Consider the following 19,298-nt stretch of genomic DNA (forward strand, 5'->3'; position numbering starts at 1 on the left):
CGGCGATACAGCAGGGTTTTCTTGGGTTTTGTTTTTTGTTTTTTTAAGGAGGGCGCTGCTCACAGTGGCCCATGCGGGGATGAAACTGGCAACCTCGGTGTCATTAGCATCAGGCTCTAACCAACTGAGCTAACCCGCCACCCCCACCGCAGGGTTTTTAATCGGGCAGTGACATGGTCAGATGTATCCTTACAAAGTCCCCTACAGGCCGGCTATGAGGCCAAACTGGTAAGGAGAGGAGACCAGAGAAACCAGCAGGGAGGATCTTCCAGAAGCCCCCAAAGGTCTCCATTCAGGCCTACGGGTATGTGTGCACTTGAGGACCAAAGCCTCCAAGAACCACAGACCCGAACGTACAACTCCCGGTTTTGAGTGTGTTTGACAACTTGGCAGCGGGTGGGAGGACCGGAAGGAACCGCACTGTGAGCAGCTTTCATTGGTTTCTAGGCAAGCCCCACCGATGGTTAAGATCTCGCGAGAGCTTCTATCCAGGAACCATTCCCGCAGGCAGGTGAGCTGAGACGCCCAACCAGCGCAGTTGCAAAGCAGTCTTATACTTCTTTTCTTAGGTGGGTGAGCCTCCCTGCTCTTTTTTTTGTGTCCTTGGCCAGTCAGCCCTCCTGGGAAAAAGCTAGATGCGAGTCCTGCTGCTAATGCCGCACAGGTCACTGGAAAATACGGCTGCCTTTTCCAGGGCATAGGTATCCCCTTTGCCCTCTGTTTGGGCAGTGCAGTCAAATGACCTGTTTCTCGACAAGGAAACAGGGAGGTGGGTTTCTGAGTAGGCAGAGTATCATTGTCGGGACCTCTGTGCCTATGCCAGAGCCACACGGCTCCCCTACCCGTCGCCATAGCAACAGCACTCACTGAACACCCCCACCCCGTGGCGTCGCGCGATTTCCCTTTTTAGGGTCGCAATGGATGATGTGAGGTAGGTGGCACCTGTGGGCATCAAGAACTCAGGTCTGGGGAATCAGTCAACAGATTGACTGTTCAGATGATCAGGTGGCTGATTAACCAGATGTCAGAGCTAGAAAGCCAGACTATGCCGACCTCTTGATTTGGCCGGCTCAGAGGGCAAGGGACCCCCACGACACACTGATTGGGGGTTTCGCCCCTTGTGACCCTTCAACTTTTCACCCCTCACCATACACACACACACACACACACACACACACAAGTCCAAACCTCAGATGAGAAGCAGTTTATTAGCAAGGAGACACATGGAGACATGGCTGTCTGGTCTTGGAGCTTCTTCCCCGCCTCTCACTTGTTCTGTCCTTCTCCCCGTCACCTTGGCGTCCAGAGCAGGAGTGCTCCTTCTGCTCACTGGTCTATTCTGCCAGTGTCCAGGTGTCAGGGTAGGTTGGGGTTCTCCAGGGCAGGTAGGTCTGGGCTCTGTCCGAGCCCCTTTCCAGGCTAAGCCCATGTCAGTGGCCTGGGGCCGGGTACTGCCTGCCACATGGCAATCCTCTCAGAAGGATGACTAGGTTTCCCCTGCCTAATTGTCACCCTGAACTCCAGCAGTCTGTTTGTCGCAGCTCATAAGGATAAACAAACCGTAGTTCAGGGTGCTGGTCTCCCAGACGCGAGGTTGGGAAGCGTCCATCTTTACAGGTTAAGAGGCAGCAGGAATTTTAGGTTCAAGAGTCGTCAGGCTAAGGCCAGTTTATGAATTCAAAAAGTGTTTACTGAGTGCCGACTGTGTACGAGGCAGTGTTCTAGAAGCTGCGGGTACAGACCACACTGGTAGGGTCCTCAGCCCAGCTGGGACAGTTTCCTGAGCTCCAAGGCCAGTCTCCAATCTCTATCTAGTCACTCCTTTCTTCCGTTTCTTCCCCTCCTCCCTCCCACCACCTCCCAGGCCCTTTCTTCTCTGCTCAAGCAACCCTTTGGTCTCCTGGGCCTCCACCCTCCCTGGCCCCCGTCATTCCAGCCCTGTTGGTGGCTCCTCCTTGAGGGGCCTTGCCCGACCATCCCCTGTCCCAAAGGGCCTGAGGACCAGGTGCCCACGCTGGTGCTTGATGCGGGCAGAACTGTCCCCAAAGCCCTTGCCACACTCTGCACACTTGTATGGCTTCTCCCCAGTGTGAGTGCGTCTGTGTTTGACCAGATCTGAACTCCGGGGGAACTCCTTCCCACAGAAGCCACACACATGGGGCTGGCTGGGTCCAGAGGGCTGGGCCCGGACTCGGGGTCGAGGGGCCATGGGTGCTGGGCCAGGGGGGTTATGTGGCCTCAGGAGAGTGGAGGGCGGTGGTGGCCGAGCCCGTTCCCCACGGTGGGTGCGGAGGTGCTTGACTCGGGCGGAGCTGTCAGCGAAGCCCTTGCCACATTCAGGGCACAGGTAGGGCTTCTCCCCTGTGTGCACACGATGGTGTTTCACCAGGTCCGAGCTTCGGCGGAAGCCCTTGCCACACTCAGGACACTTGTGGGGCTTGTCACCTGCTAGCGGTGGGGGTGGCTCCCCAGCCTGGGGGCCCCCAGGCTCGGGCTCCAAGCCAGGCAGGCCAAAAGGCCCGTCGCCTGAGTGCGAAGGGCTTCGAGGTGTCAATGGGGGGCTGGTGCCAAGAGGAGGTGGGGGTGGGCTTGAGCTGGGGGGTGGGCTGGGGATCAGGGGGGCCAAAGGGTAGCCTGGGAAGCTGAAGTCCTGGGCTTCCATGTGAGTGAGGCGGTGACGGAGAAGGGTGGAGCTGAGGCTGAAGGTGCGGTCACATTCCGGGCAGGCATGAGGCCTCTCCCCACTGTGGGTGCGCAGGTGCTTCACCCTGGCAGAGCTGTCAGCGAAGCCCTTGCCACACTCAGGGCACAGGTAGGGCTTCTCTCCCGTGTGCACCCGCAGGTGCTTCACTAGGTCTGAGCCCCGGGCAAATTCCTTTCCACACACATCACAGCCAAAAGGTTTGGGCCCCAGGTGACTGCGCTGGTGGCTCAGAAGACTGCAGCTGAGCACAAATCTTTTGCCACAATCGGTGCAGATATATGGTTTGTCCCGAGCCTTGGGTCCCTGTGTGGCTGCCGGGGCTGCTCGGGATGGCTGCCGCCGGGGCACCACGGGCCGGGGGGCCTGCTCCCCCCGGTGTGTCCGCTGGTGCTTTATGCGGGCAGAACTGTCGCCAAAGCCCTTGCCACAGATGCCACACTTGTAGGGCTTCTCACCCGTGTGTGTCCGCTGGTGTTTCACCAGGTCAGAACTCTGCCGGAAGCTCTTGCCACATTCACCGCAGATAGTGGGGCGCTCTCCAGCAGGGATCCTGGACCGAGGAATCTTTGGGGGGCCCTGGGCCGGTGGTCGGGCTCTGTAGGGCTTTTCACCACTGTGAGTTCGCTGGTGTTTGATACGGGCAGAACTGTCCCCAAAGCCCTTGCCGCAGACCCCGCACTTGTAGGGTTTCTCCCCTGTGTGGGTCCGCTGGTGTTTCACCAGATCTGACATCTGCCGAAAGCTCTTGCCACACTCGCCACACACAGCAGACCGATCGCTAGCCTGGCCCCAGCGTGGCTCTCCCAGGAGCCGGGGGCCTCTGTCCTGAGCCTGCGGCTTTCCTGGGCCCTCTCTCTGGACCCATAAGTCATCCCAGGTCTGGATGCCTTCAGGTTTGAGAGAGGCATTTCCGACTTCATGACCCGAGGTCAGACCTTCCTCTTCCTTGAACCCCAAGTCATCCTCCTGTGGGGTGTGTTCAAACTCATCCGTCTGAGACATCTCCACGTTCTCACTCCCTAGACCTGGGGAAAGAAAAGGGAGTTAGTTGTAGGCCTGCCCTTTGGCTCAGCCCCTGCCTTCCATTGCCACCTTGTCAATCAGTGGTCACAAGGATTTCTCTCACTCTCTCCTCTGAACTTCTGAAGCACTTATCATTGTCTGTGCCTCTCATTTATAAGAGTAACTTCCTTCTCCCATGCCCTTCATGTGTGCCAATCACTGAACTAAGCATCACTGAAGGCTTGCAAACAATCTTATGAGGTAATAGTATTCCTATGCCCATGTGGAGACTCAGAGAATTTAAGTCACTTGCTCCAAGTTATAAAGGTAGTAAGGAGCACAGCCAGGTTTCTAACTAAGGTCTGTCTGTCTGATCCTCAAGTCTGGGTGAACCACTACATTCCACTGTCTCTATTTGAAAAACCTGGTATTTGCTATTTCTGTTATATCTTTTTATAATAGGCCATTCTGTAATTTATTCAGTTACCTTGTGTTTACCTGAGAGGCCCCAGATACACACCTGGAGCTCAAGATGCATAGAGTTGGAAGGAGAGAGAAGGGAAAGTGCAAATAATTATACTTATGGGCTCAAAATAACTGTGCTGGAGAGAGAGAATAGTAGATAGGGCCAGGCTTTCACAGCGAGAAAAGAGTAAACCATGGAGAGGAATGGAGGATAAAACTGGAAAGGGATGTTGGGACGAGGATCGTGATGGAACACCCACTAAGGCCTTAATTAGCAGGCAGAAGGGAGCTAGGGAAGGTTTTAGAGAAGGGGGACCGGATTAGATCGGGGCTGAGATCAGTGTGGCTGCAGAGGGCATCACTGGAGAGAAAAGGGCTGAGGGGAGGCTGTTGCAATTGCGGGATGAGGCAGAATGAGGCATGAAGTAGGGCAGAGGCAGTGAGGATGGTGCTGACTGTTGGGGAGGGGAAGCCAGGCCTAGAGATGATACTCCTCCCGGCCTCGCGCACAGTAGGTGCACATAAACACTTCCTCCCTCCCTCGGTTTTTGCTCCCCTCCCCCTCTCTCCCTGGAAGCACAGTTCAAGTCCGATTTTCCTGTGCCTTGGCCAGGTCTGGGGTCCCCCACCCGGCCATTACCTGCTCACGGCGGCGCATCGCCGCGGCACTCACCTGTGCGGGCGCCTCGCAGCTGCTCCCTTTCCTCCCGGCCACGGAGGTCTGGGCCCCAGGGCTCCACTGCGCGCTCCATCGCCGGCAAGCGCCCTGAGCAAGGGGACAGACACACAATTCCACGGTCACACAGCCATGTGCGGCCCGCGGCGCCCGGCCGTGGCCCTCTGCCGGCCGCAGCGGGCACCGTGCAGCTTCGGGGTCCGAGGTGCGGGGCGCGGCTGCGGTGACCCCCGCGCGCCCGCCCACGCCGCCGGCGGCCCCTGCACCTGCTACTCCTTCCGGCACGCAGCCGCCCCTCACCTCCCGGCCACCTCCGTGCCCGCCAGCCGGGTGCTCTCCCGAGCTCCTCCGCGGGGCTCGGGTGCCCGAGCCGCCGACGGCTCTGGGATGTAGGATCCGCGTCCAACGGGGCGGGGGGCTCGGCCCCAGGCGTCCCGCGGGCGGCCGCCGTGGGCGGGGACTGGAAGCGGAAGAGCGGGGCCGCACCGAGCCGCTCTAGGACCTTGGAGGAGCCGCGCGCCTGCGGGGGCCTCCCGGTCGTCCCGAGCTCTTGCCGGCGGGCGACCGCGAGCTGCGGAGAGGGCTACTCTAAGCCGAGGACAGTGGCCCGAACTCGGTGGTATTAACCGTGTGCCTCCTGGGCTGCAGCTGGGTGTTGAGAGCCGGAGACTCTTTCTAATTGTCGCTGGGTTGGGCCACCCGCGCCCACCTGCGGGATCGGCCGACAGCGCCAACCACCCGGGCCCGGAGAGACAAAGAGATCCGAAGGCTGACCCAGGGAAAGGGGTGGGGGAAAGACCCAGGCAGACAAAGGGCGGCGGAGGGCGGCGGAGACCCCAGACGGGGCGGGGCGGGGCGCCGAGGCGCAGGAAACAAAGCCAGGCCGGTCCGAGAGGCCGAGGGCTGGGGTGGGGGATGGGGGCCGGGCCCGCCTAGGGTGGGGGAGACCAAGGCTGGAGCAGAGGCAGAGGCGAATACCTCTAGGGACGCGCCTGGGGAGAGGCGGGCCGATGGAATCAGACCTGGGCCCCGGAACCGAGACCCTGAGCCAGAGACTCAAAGTCGTAACCTAACAGCCCTGAGTCAGAGAAGCCGCAAAGGCAGAAAGAGAGAGCGAGCCAGCAGCATACCAAAATACCGGAGCAAAAGATTGACCGCCAGAGACAAAGAGATGTAGACAGGTAAGAGAGAAAGTCGTTGAAGCAGAGTCGGGAGGCGCTGTAAGAAAAGACCCGGAGCCTGGAGAGAAAAAGGCCCAGAGGCGGAGGAACAGACAATGAAACAGGCAGACAAAAAGAGACGCAGGTCGACAGCCCTACAAAGGCCAAGCCCTGGGAGAGGCTGGACCATTAAACCCTGTTTCCCAGCTTGGTGGGGCCCCGGCTGGGGCTGTGTTCCAGCAGACCCCCGGCCGGATACCCACGGTTTGCAGGATCCATACCTTGGGCAAGCTTGCCATTAGGGAGGAGGAAAGAAAGCCTGGAAGTGTCTGCAGCCCATCTAGTGATAGGGAGGGATAACGGAGGTTTCTTAATTCACCTTGAGTAGCACCCGAGTGCCAAGCCAAGAGTTTGGGATAAAGAGATGAAACACATACGAGATTTGTCCTTGGGGTGCTACCAGTTTAAAGAGGCAAGCCCACAAATCATGAACAATAACAAACTTAAGGTATGAGAGGTACCTGCACCTGTAGTGGGAGATGAGTTTGCCCGGGACCACCATCCAATATCTAGACACTGCCTAGGCGGTGGAAATGCAAAGAAACAGCACAGGGCTCTCAACCCAGTAGAAGATGGAAACAGTGCAGATGACGTGACAGATCCTATACTGTCCCCATGAACAAGCTCTGATGGGACCGTAGTACAGAGAGGGACCTTCTGTAGAGTTTAGCGGCTGTGGACGTGTCTTTGAAGTCATTTGTGTACAGAGTTTACTGTAGTTTGACCTTGGGAAGTTGCTTCTGTTTCCTAAACTGTAAATCAGGAAGAATGATAATTTGAATGGTGGAGGATTGATACTGTGGACAACCCTTTGCAAAAAATATCAGCTATTACTCTTTAGGCTGGAGTAATGAAGCAAGATGTGGCGTTTTTGAGCTGACGCTTCAAGGACAGCTAAGATTTCAAAGTCCAGAGCCTGGCTGAAGTGAAGAATTCTAGATAGAGGGAACGGAATGAACAGTGGCCCACACACTAATTGAAAACCTGCTTTGTTCTAGAAGCTTGAGATCCAAAGCTGATTAAGACTTATCCTCAAAAAAAAAAAAAAAAAAAAAAAAAGACATCCTCTAAGAGGAAAACAGAGAATAGTCCTGTTTAGATGCTGTGTGAATTGACATAGTAGGAAAGCAGCGGGAGCTAAGGATAGTACGGTAAGTTTACTCATTTATGCCACAAACATTTCCTGGGGTCAACATGTGCCAGGCACCTGTGCTAGGAAACAGGTAAGGGGGGAACCAGATGGCAAAGAGCCATCCTCTCTTGGAGGAACCTTCCCCCCAAAAGCTGGCCAGCCTACATGCATACAGAGCTAACTTTGACTTTGAGACGACAAAGCCTGGAATTAAAAGATCTGAACTTGAACTCAGGGCTAAAGATACAGAAGCCCTTCCAGGAATGCTTGGTGAGGCCACAGGGAGCTATGAAGAACAAGGCAAGATGAACTAATCCAGCTGATAATGAAATGGGAAAACTGCTGTCCACCATACACTGTCCCACAGAAAGCTCAAGATGGGGACCTTCTTTTCTCCAAACAAGCCCCATCCTTTATCACGTGAATGACTAGGTATGATTTGTTGGAGTTAATAAACATGTAAATGGAACATTGCATCGTTATTAATAAATGTCATCTCTACACTTAACACAAAGACCAGCCAATCGTCTTTTGTGCAGAGCAATCTGTTAATGTGCACAAATGCCTTACATACGTGACTTCCTTTGATTCAATAATTCCCCTTATAGAAACTAGGCCTAAGGAAATGGTTGGACAAGTGCACAGTGATGGTACCCAACACACGTTCATCCCAGCTCAGCACTGTTTATCACAGTGAAGAATGGGAATCAACCTAAATACTAAGCGTCCATAAAAATAACGTAGAGGTGTATTAGAGATGTATAGAACGTAGTAACAAAAATAGGTTTCCAAACAAAGTTATAGTATCCTAGTTTTATAACTATATATGTATTAATATGTATAGGCATAGGAGAAAAATCTAGACATAAAAATCAAAATGGTGTTATATCGTGTTAGTGATGTTAATTTTTCTAATCCACTTGTGTTTTCTTTTTTTTCTATGAGAATATGTGTTGGTTATCCAATAAATAAACATGTTCTTTTCTTAAAGGCTTTGAATAACTCAGGAAAGAGCTGATCGGAATCTGAACTCAGCAGGGGCAAGGGGGTGGAGAGTATAGAGAGAAGGGGACCAATTTTTCTGATTGACGGAAGGATTTGGAAACCAACTGGATATATCTTGTGGAAAGCGAGGGAGGGAGGAGTTCAGAGTTTTGACTAAGCCGGAGTGGGAAGGGGTATTAATCCTTCCCTGGGCTTCTCAGAGGACTCTATCCCCTCACACGTTTGTAGCACCAATGCTGTCCCTTGTGCCTGTCTTTTGTCTCCCCAGAGGACCACAACTCTGACTGATTCACTTAATCTTCTGCAACTAATCCACAGGAGCAGTCACTAGATTTCACACCCCTCAGGTCACGTAATAGCATGAGCCCATCTCACCTACCAGGCACTGTACTGAGAGCTGTATGTGTATTAGGCCATGTCATCCTCATCATGCCTCTGTGAGATAGAATTGTATATGGTGCCATTTAACAGATAAAGAAACTAAGTCCCAGAGAGGTTAAAGTAAGATGCCCAAGGTCACACAGCTAGTAAGATGACACAGCTCTTAATCTCTGTCATCATACGAAACTTGAACAACAACTGTGAATTCAGTGTGGCAGGAGTTTCCAATCCCATTTGATAGATGAGGAAAATTAAGGCCCAGAGAGGTGATTTTTCCCAAGGTTACGTAAAGGGAATGGTACTAGAAATTAGGTTGAAGTAAGGGTGAGATATACAGATGGCAACATGGATGGATCTTAAAAAAATAGTGCTGAATGAAAACGTTAACAAATATATATTCATACATATAAAACCATTTGTATAAACATGTACTGTATACTACACATTTCTCAAAATGTATACAAACCAAAAAATTACACATTTGAGCGAGGAGGGGTGAGGAGTGAGCTAAGAGGCTGCCTTAGTCTGCTCAAGCTGCCATAACAGAATACCACAGATGAGGACTCTTAAACAACAGACGTGTATTTTCTCATACTTCTGGAGACGGGAAGTCCAAGATTGAGGTACCAGTAGGGTAGGTTTATGGTGAGACCTCTGTCCTTGGGTGGCAGACAGCTGTCTTCTGTGCCTGAGCAGAGAGAGACTGCTAGTGTCTCTCCTTCTTATGACCCCAGACCTATCAGATCGGGGCCCACCCTTATGACCTCATTTCACATTAATTACCTCCTTAAAAGCCCTGTCTCTAATATAGTCACATTGGGGGGTAGGGCTCCAACGCATGAATTTTGGGGGAACACTGTTCCGTCCATAACGGGCTAAAGGGGAAATAGTAGCACCACAAGTGGACAAAGCAGATGGGGTTGCAGACCCAGCAGGAGACGAGCTTTAAAGGCTCAGAGAGGAGAGGTCGTTTGGTTCCTAAATGCTAACGCCAGTTTGTGTATACAACTGATTGACTCCAAAGCCCATGCCATCCGAAACTACTCGGAGTCCTGATAACAAAGTGGAAATGTGCTATTTCATTTTACCAATAGGAAATGGAGTTCAGAGAGGTCACAGGATTTGCCCAAGGTCACATGGTAAGTGGAAGTTCCTCAAAGCAAGGCTGCTTTTATATGTTCTACGGCCTCCTGGCCTTGGGCCCTGCCTAACTTCACTTCTCATGCTTTCATGCACGTTTTCGTGCAGTATATTATTTATCGGCCCTTTCTTTGTGCCAGGCCCTGTGAAAGACACTGCCCTCAGAAAGCTCAGCTGGAAGAAGAGACAGCCCGGGAAGCAAATGTGGACAATGGAAGGGCCTGTAAAAGATGCTGAAAAAATTTCACAGAAGAGGAAGAGCCCTTTGAAGGATGAAGAGGTACAGAAGGAACACCTCAATCTGGGCAGAGTCAAGGATGGGGCCACTCAGTGAGGGCGAGTTAATAATGGGGTGATGAAGCCAGAGGGGAAGGCTTTGGGTGCCGGCTCTGACTTGATTCTGAGGTCACTGGGGAGCCCCTAAAAGGTTTCAAGCAGGGGAACACCTTGGCCAGGATTCTGAAGGAAGGTCTCTCTGGCAGTGTTGTCCAAAGACCCGAAGTCTTTTTAACAATTGCAAAATTGCAAAATAAATCAATTGACAAATCAAATAATCCATTGCATGAGCTGGCAAAGAAAATTGATGCCCCCTGCCACCTCCAGTCCTGTTATGGCTTTTGGTCCTAGGATTCTTTTTTTTTTTTTTTTAAACCATCCCTGTCAAAGCCTTCATCTCATTTGCTGGAGAGACTACCCTGCTTCCTTCCTCTCTGCCTACACCCCACCTCCCACAAGGGTGATGTGGCTACAGTGGAACTTTGGGGAAAAGTTGTGCAAAGAACGGGTTGAAGCTTCCTATAAGGATGGATGGGCAAAGGGATCCAGGTGAGGACCCCAGGTGTCTTTGGTGTTGGCTTCCCCCACCTCTCCGGGCCAGTTAGAACATCTGAGCCTCCTACATAACCCGCCCCCTTGTTTGCTGCGCTCAACTTCCTGCCCCATCAGAGGAAGTGGGGAGAGACGGCAGGTACAGCAACAGCTAGCGGGGCCATGGTGAGTCCTTACGCCCAGGAATCCAGGCATCTCTGCACCCCCGTCCCCAGCCCCAGGGTCACCAGGCCCAGGTCTACCCACAGTGGACTGAGATCAGGTTCTACGGGGGCCCTTTCTGCCACTCCCAGGAGCCTCACACTGTCTGCCCCCCCCACCAACAGGACAAGGAGTATGTGGGTTTTGCAGCCCTCCCCAACCAGCTGCACCGCAAGTCTGTCAAGAAGGGCTTCGACTTCACACTCATGGTGGCAGGTCTGGGAGTTTTGGAGAGGGGACTGGTGTGGGTCCTCAAGAGACCCTGGCTGTCCCCTCACCTGACCAGGGGGACCTGGTCTGTCCACAGGGGAGTCAGGCCTGGGGAAGTCCACCCTCGTCAATAGCCTGTTTCTCACCAACCTCTATGCGGATCGGCAACTGCCAGAGGCCAGTGGTAAGACCTTCCCCAGCCTCTCCAGGCACCCTGCCCCGCTCCGATATCCCCAGATGATTCTCTTCCTTTCTATCTGGGTCTCCCAGGACTTTCTGGGTGACTCGGGCAGCTCACTGTTGGTCTCTGAGATTCTGCTGAAAAATTGGTGGGGGCAACTGTGATGCTGAGAAAGGCAGCTCGTCCCACCTCAGACCCCTATCCAGTTCTCTGACCTCCTCCTGTCCCCGTAGCTCGCTTGACTCAAACGCTGACCATCGAGCGGCGGGGTGTGGAGATCGAGGAGGGAGGTATTAAGGTGAAGCTGACCCTGGTGGACACCCCTGGCTTTGGGGACTCAGTGGATTGCTCAGACTGGTGAGGAGTGGGGGAAGGGATGAGAGCTCAGGCCAAACGTGGCTGCTCTGTGGAGACTGAGGGCTCAGGTACAGGGCTGGTCTGCCCTTGCCTCCCACCCACCCTGACCCAAAGGCGGGGCCTGCGTGGTGGCCACGTGGCCCCAAGTGCCCTGTGCTTCCCGACTTGTCACCTATGCCCCTGCCAGTTTTCACGGATTTCTTTGGTTGGAGCCCAAGAAACTACTTGCCACCCACGCCCAGTCCTGGCTAGCCTTCCCCGTTCCCTGCCACGTGTCCCCTGATCTCTGACCACACGCTCTCTCCTCTGTCCCCACCCCAGCTGGTTGCCCGTGGTCCGTTTTATTGAGGAGCAATTTGAACAGTACCTGAGGGATGAGAGTGGCCTGAACCGGAAGAACATCCAGGATTCCCGAGTCCATTGCTGCCTCTACTTCATCTCACCTTTTGGCCGGGGGTCTGGGAGGACACCCTGGGGGTTGGGGCATTTGGGAAGGGTGTGGAGGGAGTGTCTCTGTACCCCGAGACCAAGCCCTGGCCAATCCCTGGGTGCAGGCTCCGGCCCCTGGATGTGGCGTTCCTCCGGGCGGTGCACGAGAAGGTCAATATCATCCCCGTCATTGGCAAAGCGGATGCCCTGATGCCTAAGGAAACCCAGGCCCTCAAGCAGAAGGTGTGTGTGGGGATCGCTGACCTTCGGCCCCACGTGAAGCCTGAAGTCATGATCAAACTTGAGCTCAGCCTTGACGTCTCTGATCTGGGGGTGGAGGGACGTTTGGGAGCATGATGTGCAAGGCTAGACTAGGGGAAGGTGGCGAAGTAAGCCGCCTGAAGGAGCCCAAATCTCTGGAGGCTCAGAATGGACTCCCTGGGCTGGAGGCTGGGCTGAGAACTGCCTGAGGGGCCGGGCATAGACAGCCATGGTTCCAGATCGCCCTTGGCCCCAGGACGCTCACGACCCCCACCCTCCAGTGACTTCAGAGGCCTCCCCTGCTGTGTCTGCTTCTGTCTATCTCCTGGGATTTTGGTTATCTGCCTCCTCTTAGCTCTCTCCCTGTGAAGGTGTCTGTTTCCATCATCTGTCACTCTATCTCTCACTGTGTCTGCGTCTGTCTCCTCCGAGATCCGGGACCAGCTGAAGGAGGAGGAGATCAACATCTATCAGTTCCCCGACTGTGACTCCGACGAGGATGAAGACTTCAAAAGACAGGATGCGGAGATGAAGGTGCGGCGGCAGAGGAGGGGGCGGGGAGGGGGGAGGCGGGCGCGGAGGCGGGGCTGAGAAGGTTTCCGCCCACCAGGGGCCCCCGCTGATCCCTAACTCCCGCCCTCTAGGAAAGCATTCCTTTCGCAGTTGTGGGTTCCTGCGAGGTAGTGAGGGACGGCGGGACGCGACCCGTGAGGGGACGCCACTACTCCTGGGGTACCGTGGAGGGTGAGTACGGCGGGGCAAGCGTTCTGAGACCCGCAGGGAGCCCAGGCCGCCTCCATGTCAACCGCACCCGATTTGTGACGTGGGGTCGAGCTCTGGTCTCGGAGGTCCTAGGAGTCAAAGGAGGGGTCCTTGGGCTGCAGACCGCCAGACGGCAGGCCGCCTGCCGTTGGGGCTGCACCGGAAGCTCCCTGACACTCGCGGGTCCGCCCCGTCCCCCCAGTGGAGAACCCACATCACTGCGATTTCCTGAACCTGCGACGGATGTTGGTGCAGACACACCTGCAAGACCTGAAGGAGGTGACGCACGACCTGCTCTACGAGGGCTACCGGGCCCGCTGCCTCCAGAGCCTGGCCCGGCCTGGGGCACGCGATCGAGCCAGCCGCAGGTGAGGGACGAAGCTGACTCCCAGGTGCTCCCAAGGCCGGGTCCTCACCATCCAGACCTCATTCCCAGTCTTTTCCCACCTACTTTGCTTACGGCCGTAACCTCAAGGACACGGCCCCGCCTCCTAGAGCCCAACGTCGTCCCCGGTCCCGCCTCCTGGTCGTGACGTACACTTTGGGTCCCGCCTTTGATTCTTGCCCCTTTTCCCCACCCCCTAGTAAACTCTCCCGCCAGAGCGCTACCGAGATCCCGCTGCCAATGCTGCCACTGGCCGACACGGAGAAGTTGATCCGCGAGAAAGACGAAGAGGTGAGCAAGCGCCTCGCCTCCCCACACCAGGGCCCCCAGTCCCCTTTGAAGTCCCTCCCCGGCCTCGCCCGGCCCCATCGCCGCAATCATGCCCCGCACAGCTGCGCCGCATGCAAGAGATGCTGGAGAAGATGCAGGCGCAAATGCAGCAGAGCCAGGCTCCGGGCGAGCAGTCGGACGCGCTCTGAGGCCCTCGCGGGAGCCCTGCTTCACCTCGGCCCCGCCTACGGCCCATCTCCTGTCCAATCCCGGAACCCCAGGCTGCCCAGCGCCGAATCCCGGAGCTCCAGCCGGTAAAGCCGGCCCTTGAACAGGTTCCCCTGCATCCTTGAGTTTGTAGCCCCTCCTTTGTCTCCGCCCTTAGCTTCCAGCCCCGCCCCTGACCATCCCAGTCCCGCCTCTACACCGGAGCAGTGTCTTCAATAAAAACTAAGTTTCCCTGAGGCCACGCGAGTCATCTCTTTCCCAGCGGGTGGAGCCGCCCCACCCAGGCCTCCAGACCTATTCAAGCACGTTGGGCACTCGCTTTGTGCCTGGCAGTGTTTCAGCCCTGCCTCCCACCGGAGCCCCTCACACAAACACCCAAGGCGCCGCCCATAAGAAACAAAGACCGGTTCAATTTTATTTGAAGTCGGGGTGGAGGTCGGACTGGCTGGAAGGCGTCGGCCAGCGGAGGCCTGAAAGGGTCCCCTACTCCTGGTCCTTGGCGTCGCCATGCGTGATGACGTAGCAGATGTTCTTGTAGTCTACGTTGCCGCTCACGTCGGGAGGGAAAGCCGCCCACATGTTCTTGATCTGAGCAGATTGCAAGATTGTGTCTCCTACCGGTTCCTTCGATGCGCTCCCCGCTCCCTCCGCGTCTCCTGGGCCCCTCCCCCACTCACCTCTTCCTGGGAGAAGCGGTCGCACTGTGTGGTAAGCAGCTCCTCCAAGCTGGAAGAGGTGACATGCAGGGAGTTGAGACGACGTCGTGAGTCCTTTCCACTCTCCCGCCTCCTCCTTGTTGCCATTCCAGTCTTGCTTTGAAAACCGGGGTCCCTCTAGATCCCTCCATTGATCTCCCAAACACTGTGGCTACCCTGCTTGTGCCCTTTCCCTGGTATATGCTGGGAAAATGTAACCCTGTCTCCATTCCCACAGTCCTACCTTCTCCCTTACCCTGGCAGTGCCTAACCCTCGGTAGGCATTTAAAGAAGCTTTCTGGGGGTCACTTACAACTGCTTCTTGATGGTGCCCTTCCCCTCGGGATCCAGCACCTTGAAGGCTCCGGTGATCACGTCCTCGGGGTCCGCACCTGGGGGTCAGAGGACATATGAAAGCTGCCCTGACAGGCCTGTCCCGGAAAGGTGTGGGAAGGGACCGCTGGGAACTTGGACTGAGGACACTTGATTCACCTTTGAGTTTCTCCCCAAACATGGTCAAGAAGACGGTAAAGTTGATGGGACCGCTGGCTTCCTTCATCATGGCATCTAGCTCCTCATTCTTCACATTGAGGCGCCCTGAAGCAGGGTGGGGGAAGCGTAGGCTGGAGTGGGGTCCTGGGACCAGTGGGTGATGCTTCTCATACATTCAGATCATCCTACCCATTTTTCGTCTGGGTAGGCTGAGGCCCAGGGTGGAGCCAGCAGGGTTGGAACCCAGGCTTCTGAATTCCCAGGACTGTAGCCTTGGACCTTTATGGGTGGGGTGGGGGGCTCACCCATGGCTGCAAAGGTGTCCCGCAGGTCTTCCTTATCGATAATGCCATCACGGTTCTGGTCGATTACCGTGAAGGCCTGTGGAGGGCAGAGGCGGGAGGAGTTAGGTCCCACAAGGCCAGGCTTTAACATCCAGGCAGATCAGATTCTGGCCCCTGGCCAGCTGTCCTCTTACACCCCAAGCAGGGAGAGGAGCAAGGAATTCTAAACTCTTCCCCTCCCCCTAAAACAGGTGCGCATTGGGGGGGGGAGGGGCAGCTGGGGGTGCCTTTGGCATGCCTTCAGTCTCCTCTTTCCCCTCACTCACCTCCTTGAACTCCTGGATCTGAGTCTGGTCAAACATTGAGAAGACATTGGAGCTTCCGCCCTCTGCCACTGCCCTTCTCTTGGCCTTCTTGGGTGCCTGGGGGGTGAGGATTGGGCAAAGAGCTCCATGGGCCAGATTCTACTACTCTCTGGAGGCAATGGATTAGATTCAGGTTCTTTGAGTCCATTCTTCTAAAGCAACTCTTCTGGCTCTAGTCTTCCCCCGTTTTATGACCTCTTTGCTGAGAGGGCTTGCTTCAGTAGCATCCGCAAATTCCTATCTGTAGCCCTGGAGACTCATCCGTCTATCCTACCCCACAAATGGAAGGTCCCTCCCCTTTTCAGAGCCCTGAGCTGGCCTCCTCTGAGCCTAGATTAGCCGTATGATCCTGATCCACTCGTTCATCCTATATGAATGTCTACTTTCTCATTTGTAAAGTGGGAGTAGGAATCCTTGCCTGGCTGGTTGCAGAGGGTTTTAGGAAGAGGGAGTGCAGGAAGATATGGAACATGCTTTGAGAAGGACGGGGCTCCTGTGAATGGAGCGTCTGAGCAGATTCTCCTGGGCTGGGTCCTTCAGGTCATCATGCTCTATGCTCCCCATGAGTGGTACCGAGAATGGGAGGATTCATCTTTCTTCCTCTGATGGACTGGCAACTAGCTACCTTCTTTAAAAGGGTGAGGCTTCCCTGAGGTCTGAGGGATGTGGGCAGGAGCTGGGGGATTCTCACTCACCATGTTGTCAGTCTCCTGGGGACCAGGCTGTGGCTCTGGATGGAAAGGAGTGAGACAGTCAGCCTGTGGCAGTCCCTCTGGGGTTATATAGTCCTGCCCCAGGGAGCCCTTAACATACCAAGGTAACCTTAGCCCTGCGGGTACCCATCCCAGATACCAAAATAGCCCGGCTCAGGGCCTCTCCTTTCTTGGAGGGCCTGCAGCAGCTGGAGTCCAGGAAGGGAGGGGAGGAAGGAGCGAGTCTTGGGATGCATGTCTCACTAGGGCTTGGTCAGGAAGGGATGTTCTTTCTCTCTTAAGGGGGCTGGAATGTGTCAGAGTTCAGAGAGGGCCCAAGCCAGGGTACAGTGCTGGAAGACAGATGAACCAAGGCCCCTGCATTCCTGAGTGGGGTGGGCCCAGATTAAAACCCAGTATATTTATTGAGCACCTACAGTGTGATGGGTGCACTTTGGCAAACACAACCCCTCTCCCATGTGGAGTTCACGGTCAAGTGTGTGTATGTGTGGGGGTAGTGGCAGAGTTTAAAGGTGGGAGAGAACTGTCTGAGGAACCTGAAGGACCAGGAAGGTCTTCTACATCCCCTTCAAGAAGAGGGAGGCTTTTGTGAGGAAAGCTGCAGAGGTATGAATAGATTAGACAGCCTGGCGCAGAGAGCATGGTCTGTGATCTTGCGCTTTGTGTTTCAATTCCCTGGGCCTTGGTTTCCCCCTATATACCATGAGAATGTAATTCCCATCCCACGAAACTTGTGGATGTGAATACTACTTGGAAACACTTTAGTGAAATACAACCGTAATTAATATTTAGGCCCTGCCTGGGTGGAACTTAACAGTCCAACCATGGAGACAGGATAAATACAGAAAATGACAGAAGTAGAGGGCATAGCAGTCCTGTCAGGGACCATGGGAACGGCAATGAGGCCAGTAGAAGTGTCAGGTGAGAGTGAGGAGCAGGTGTGCTAAACAGAGGGCGTGGATGGGCAAAGGTCTGGAGAAGCTTTCAGGCTGCCAGAATTGTGACGGGGCTTGAGCAGAGGATGTAAGGGGCTAGAAACCAGGCACTGGAGGGCCTTCAGTGCCAGGCTGAGGGCTGAGAACTTGGGAGCCTTGGAAAGGTTTGAAATGAGAAAGGCATGGTCTAGTGTGAGTCTATGATCATTTCTTTGGATACTGGTGTGGAAGTTAGCACTCAGAGGAAAGGAGTCAGAGACACCGAAACGAGTTGGTCACCTCCTCTCGGTCGCCTGGGATGGTCCATGACTATCCATTTGGGGCAAGAGCCAGCTGGGCTGACTGTGTGACTTTGAGGTCCCCTCTCCCATCTGCCTAGTGCCCCAGTCCCCTCCATACAGTGGATGTCTGGGGCAATAGTGGCTGAGGAAACCCCAGGAGGCCCAAGGTTGACAGTGACACCCATCTCCTCCTGCCCCCTCTAGGACCTGATGTCCTGCCCCTTGCCCTCCTCCAGCCTCGTGCCAATGCCTCTAAGACATTTTCTTTTCTGGGCACTGGGGCCCAGACACCTGTTGTCTCTAAGAAGAGAGAAGGAGCCATCCTAAACTTAGCAGCTGCCCTTGGCCCCCTGACTGGCCCCTCCCTGCCTCTTTCGACAGCTGCCTCACCTTATAAGGTTACCGTGGGGGTCTACGCCCAGGGAGGAACCCACTTCTTACTGGGTTCTGGGAGAAGAGGAAAACTCCGGAGACAGGGATGTGGGAAGTGTTCAGGAAGCTTGGATCCACTGGAGAGTGGGGAAGTTGAGGAGACCAGCAGTGAATGGGAATTCACAGGATCTGTGTCTGAGGAGCGTCTGAGAACTCAGAAACCAAGGAGAAACTGGGAAGTTGGGAGTTAGGCACAACTGAGATTTCAGGATGGCGGACTCTGTATGGAAATCAGGGCCGTCTAACCCCGGGGCTCAGGGGGATGGGAGTCAGAGAGAGAAGGGGCTCATAAAGTTAGGACTTTGAGGTCTAGGATAGCCTAGGGAGCTCATAGGATTGGGGTCTGGTTTCTTAGCAGAAAATGAGCACACAGAGGTGTGGCAATGAGGGGATGGGTGTTGATGGAATGTGTCTTGGATCCCAGAAGACTAAGAACACAGACATGAGAGTTCATGGTATTGAGAATTCATGGTTTGGGGTCTGGGATCCCTACTAGAACGGGGCACACTCAGATGAGATCTGAGGAATTGGAACCTGGATTCCGGGGAGGAACTCAGATAAATGGGAGCTGAGGAGAGGAACCTGGAACTTGGGATTCTGGGAGGAAATGGTGGATCCAGAGAGATGGGTCATTTAGAAGATTTGGGGGCTCTGGTTACAGTCACCTGGGCTTGAAGTGTTGGAATTGGTTGCGGACCGGGATGAGAATCAGAGTGGAGGTTGAGAACACTGGATTTGTGATAGAGCTTGATCTCACAAACCACCAGAGTGGGGGAGTTCAGGAGCTGGATGGAGTGGAGGCGCTCAGAAGCGCGGCGCTCTTATTGGCTAAGGGCTACACTAATGCCCCCGGCCCCCGTCCTTTCCCCGCGCTGTCCCCAACTGTCACCCCACCTCCCGCGCTTGTCTCCAGTTGTCACAGACATCCCTGGGCTGGCACCGCCTGCTGGCAGCATCCCTTGGGTGCTGCCATTGGCTGAGACAGCTGTCTATTTTCCTCCCTTTGCTAAAGTAAGAGAAAGCCCTCGTTGGCTGATTAGGCTAATTAATCGCAAATTTGACGCCCTCACCCCCACCCCTCAGCTGTCATTCATTCCTTCCTGACCTTCTTGGGAGGCCTAAAGAATTCCTCAGCTCTTTCTATTGACTGCGGATTCTGTCTGTCACCTCCCAAATACACGTCACTACCAAGTTGACCTCCGCCTACTCTCCTTTGCATTGGCTCCTTTTTTTATCGTTCCTATTAGGCAGACCCGCCTCTTCT

General features: G+C 54.9%; 3 protein-coding genes across 13 annotated transcripts; 1 reads left to right on the top strand and 2 right to left on the bottom strand.

The window, feature by feature from the left end:
* The first annotated feature begins 447 nt into the window (after nt 1-447).
* On the top strand, nt 448-14,074 carry SEPTIN1 (septin 1). Of its 8 annotated transcripts, none has more exons than XM_033101446.1 (12): nt 448-569; nt 9,866-10,005; nt 10,392-10,550; nt 10,880-10,970; nt 11,062-11,148; nt 11,379-11,502; nt 11,824-11,958; nt 12,057-12,174; nt 12,625-12,726; nt 12,837-12,936; nt 13,157-13,322; nt 13,540-14,074. In XM_033101446.1, the coding sequence occupies exons 3-12, from the start codon at nt 10,533-10,535 to the stop codon at nt 13,925-13,927; spliced, it is 1,329 nt and encodes a 442-aa protein (XP_032957337.1). In that variant the 5' UTR covers nt 448-569; nt 9,866-10,005; nt 10,392-10,532; the 3' UTR covers nt 13,928-14,074. The 8 variants fall into 8 exon arrangements, with proteins under 8 accessions (XP_032957337.1, XP_032957332.1, XP_032957333.1 ...); XM_033101442.1 differs by lacking the exon at nt 10,392-10,550 and adding an exon at nt 9,680-9,724 and having other exon boundaries at nt 499-569; XM_033101444.1 differs by lacking the exons at nt 448-569; nt 10,392-10,550 and adding exons at nt 5,897-6,028; nt 9,680-9,724.
* ZNF48 (zinc finger protein 48) lies at nt 1,188-7,624 on the bottom strand. Of its 4 annotated transcripts, none has more exons than XM_033101439.1 (3): nt 6,289-7,624; nt 4,845-4,937; nt 1,188-3,729 (listed from the first exon to the last, which is right to left on the bottom strand). In XM_033101439.1, exons 2-3 carry the CDS (start codon nt 4,921-4,923, stop codon nt 1,928-1,930), a joined length of 1,881 nt encoding a protein of 626 aa, XP_032957330.1. In that variant the 5' UTR covers nt 4,924-4,937; nt 6,289-7,624; the 3' UTR covers nt 1,188-1,927. The 4 variants fall into 4 exon arrangements, with proteins under 4 accessions (XP_032957330.1, XP_032957329.1, XP_032957328.1 ...); XM_033101438.1 differs by lacking the exon at nt 6,289-7,624 and adding an exon at nt 5,826-5,934; XM_033101437.1 differs by lacking the exon at nt 6,289-7,624 and adding an exon at nt 5,114-5,741.
* A 153-nt stretch (nt 14,075-14,227) lies between the features above and the next one.
* On the bottom strand, nt 14,228-16,456 carry MYL11 (myosin light chain 11). The gene is made up of 7 exons (XM_033101686.1): nt 16,369-16,456; nt 15,635-15,730; nt 15,330-15,405; nt 15,025-15,129; nt 14,846-14,924; nt 14,515-14,563; nt 14,228-14,425 (listed from the first exon to the last, which is right to left on the bottom strand). The coding sequence occupies exons 1-7, from the start codon at nt 16,369-16,371 to the stop codon at nt 14,321-14,323; spliced, it is 513 nt and encodes a 170-aa protein (XP_032957577.1). The 5' UTR covers nt 16,372-16,456; the 3' UTR covers nt 14,228-14,320.
* Nucleotides 16,457-19,298: the final 2,842 nt, after the last annotated feature.

Source organism: Rhinolophus ferrumequinum (assembly GCF_004115265.2).
Source record: "Rhinolophus ferrumequinum isolate MPI-CBG mRhiFer1 chromosome 15 unlocalized genomic scaffold, mRhiFer1_v1.p scaffold_54_arrow_ctg1_1, whole genome shotgun sequence".
NCBI classification, from domain to species: Eukaryota; Metazoa; Chordata; class Mammalia; order Chiroptera; family Rhinolophidae; genus Rhinolophus; species Rhinolophus ferrumequinum.

Coding starts and splice junctions, on each gene's coding strand:
- ZNF48 (XM_033101439.1), bottom strand. CDS start 4,923: ATGGAGCGCGCAGTGGAGCCCTGGGGCCCAGACCTCCGTGGCCGGGAG. Junction 3,730..4,844: donor GCTGCGAGGCGCCCGCACAG/GTGAGTGCCGCG, acceptor TTCTTTCCCCAG/GTCTAGGGAGTGAGAACGTG.
- SEPTIN1 (XM_033101440.1), top strand. CDS start 9,613: ATGCCATCCGAAACTACTCGGAGTCCTGATAACAAAGTGGAAATGTGC. Junction 10,971..11,061: donor CTTCACACTCATGGTGGCAG/GTCTGGGAGTTT, acceptor GTCTGTCCACAG/GGGAGTCAGGCCTGGGGAAG. Junction 12,175..12,624: donor CCCAGGCCCTCAAGCAGAAG/GTGTGTGTGGGG, acceptor GTCTCCTCCGAG/ATCCGGGACCAGCTGAAGGA.
- MYL11 (XM_033101686.1), bottom strand. Junction 14,925..15,024: donor GTTTGGGGAGAAACTCAAAG/GTGAATCAAGTG, acceptor TCTGACCCCCAG/GTGCGGACCCCGAGGACGTG. Junction 14,426..14,514: donor ACCGCTTCTCCCAGGAAGAG/GTGAGTGGGGGA, acceptor CAATCTGCTCAG/ATCAAGAACATGTGGGCGGC.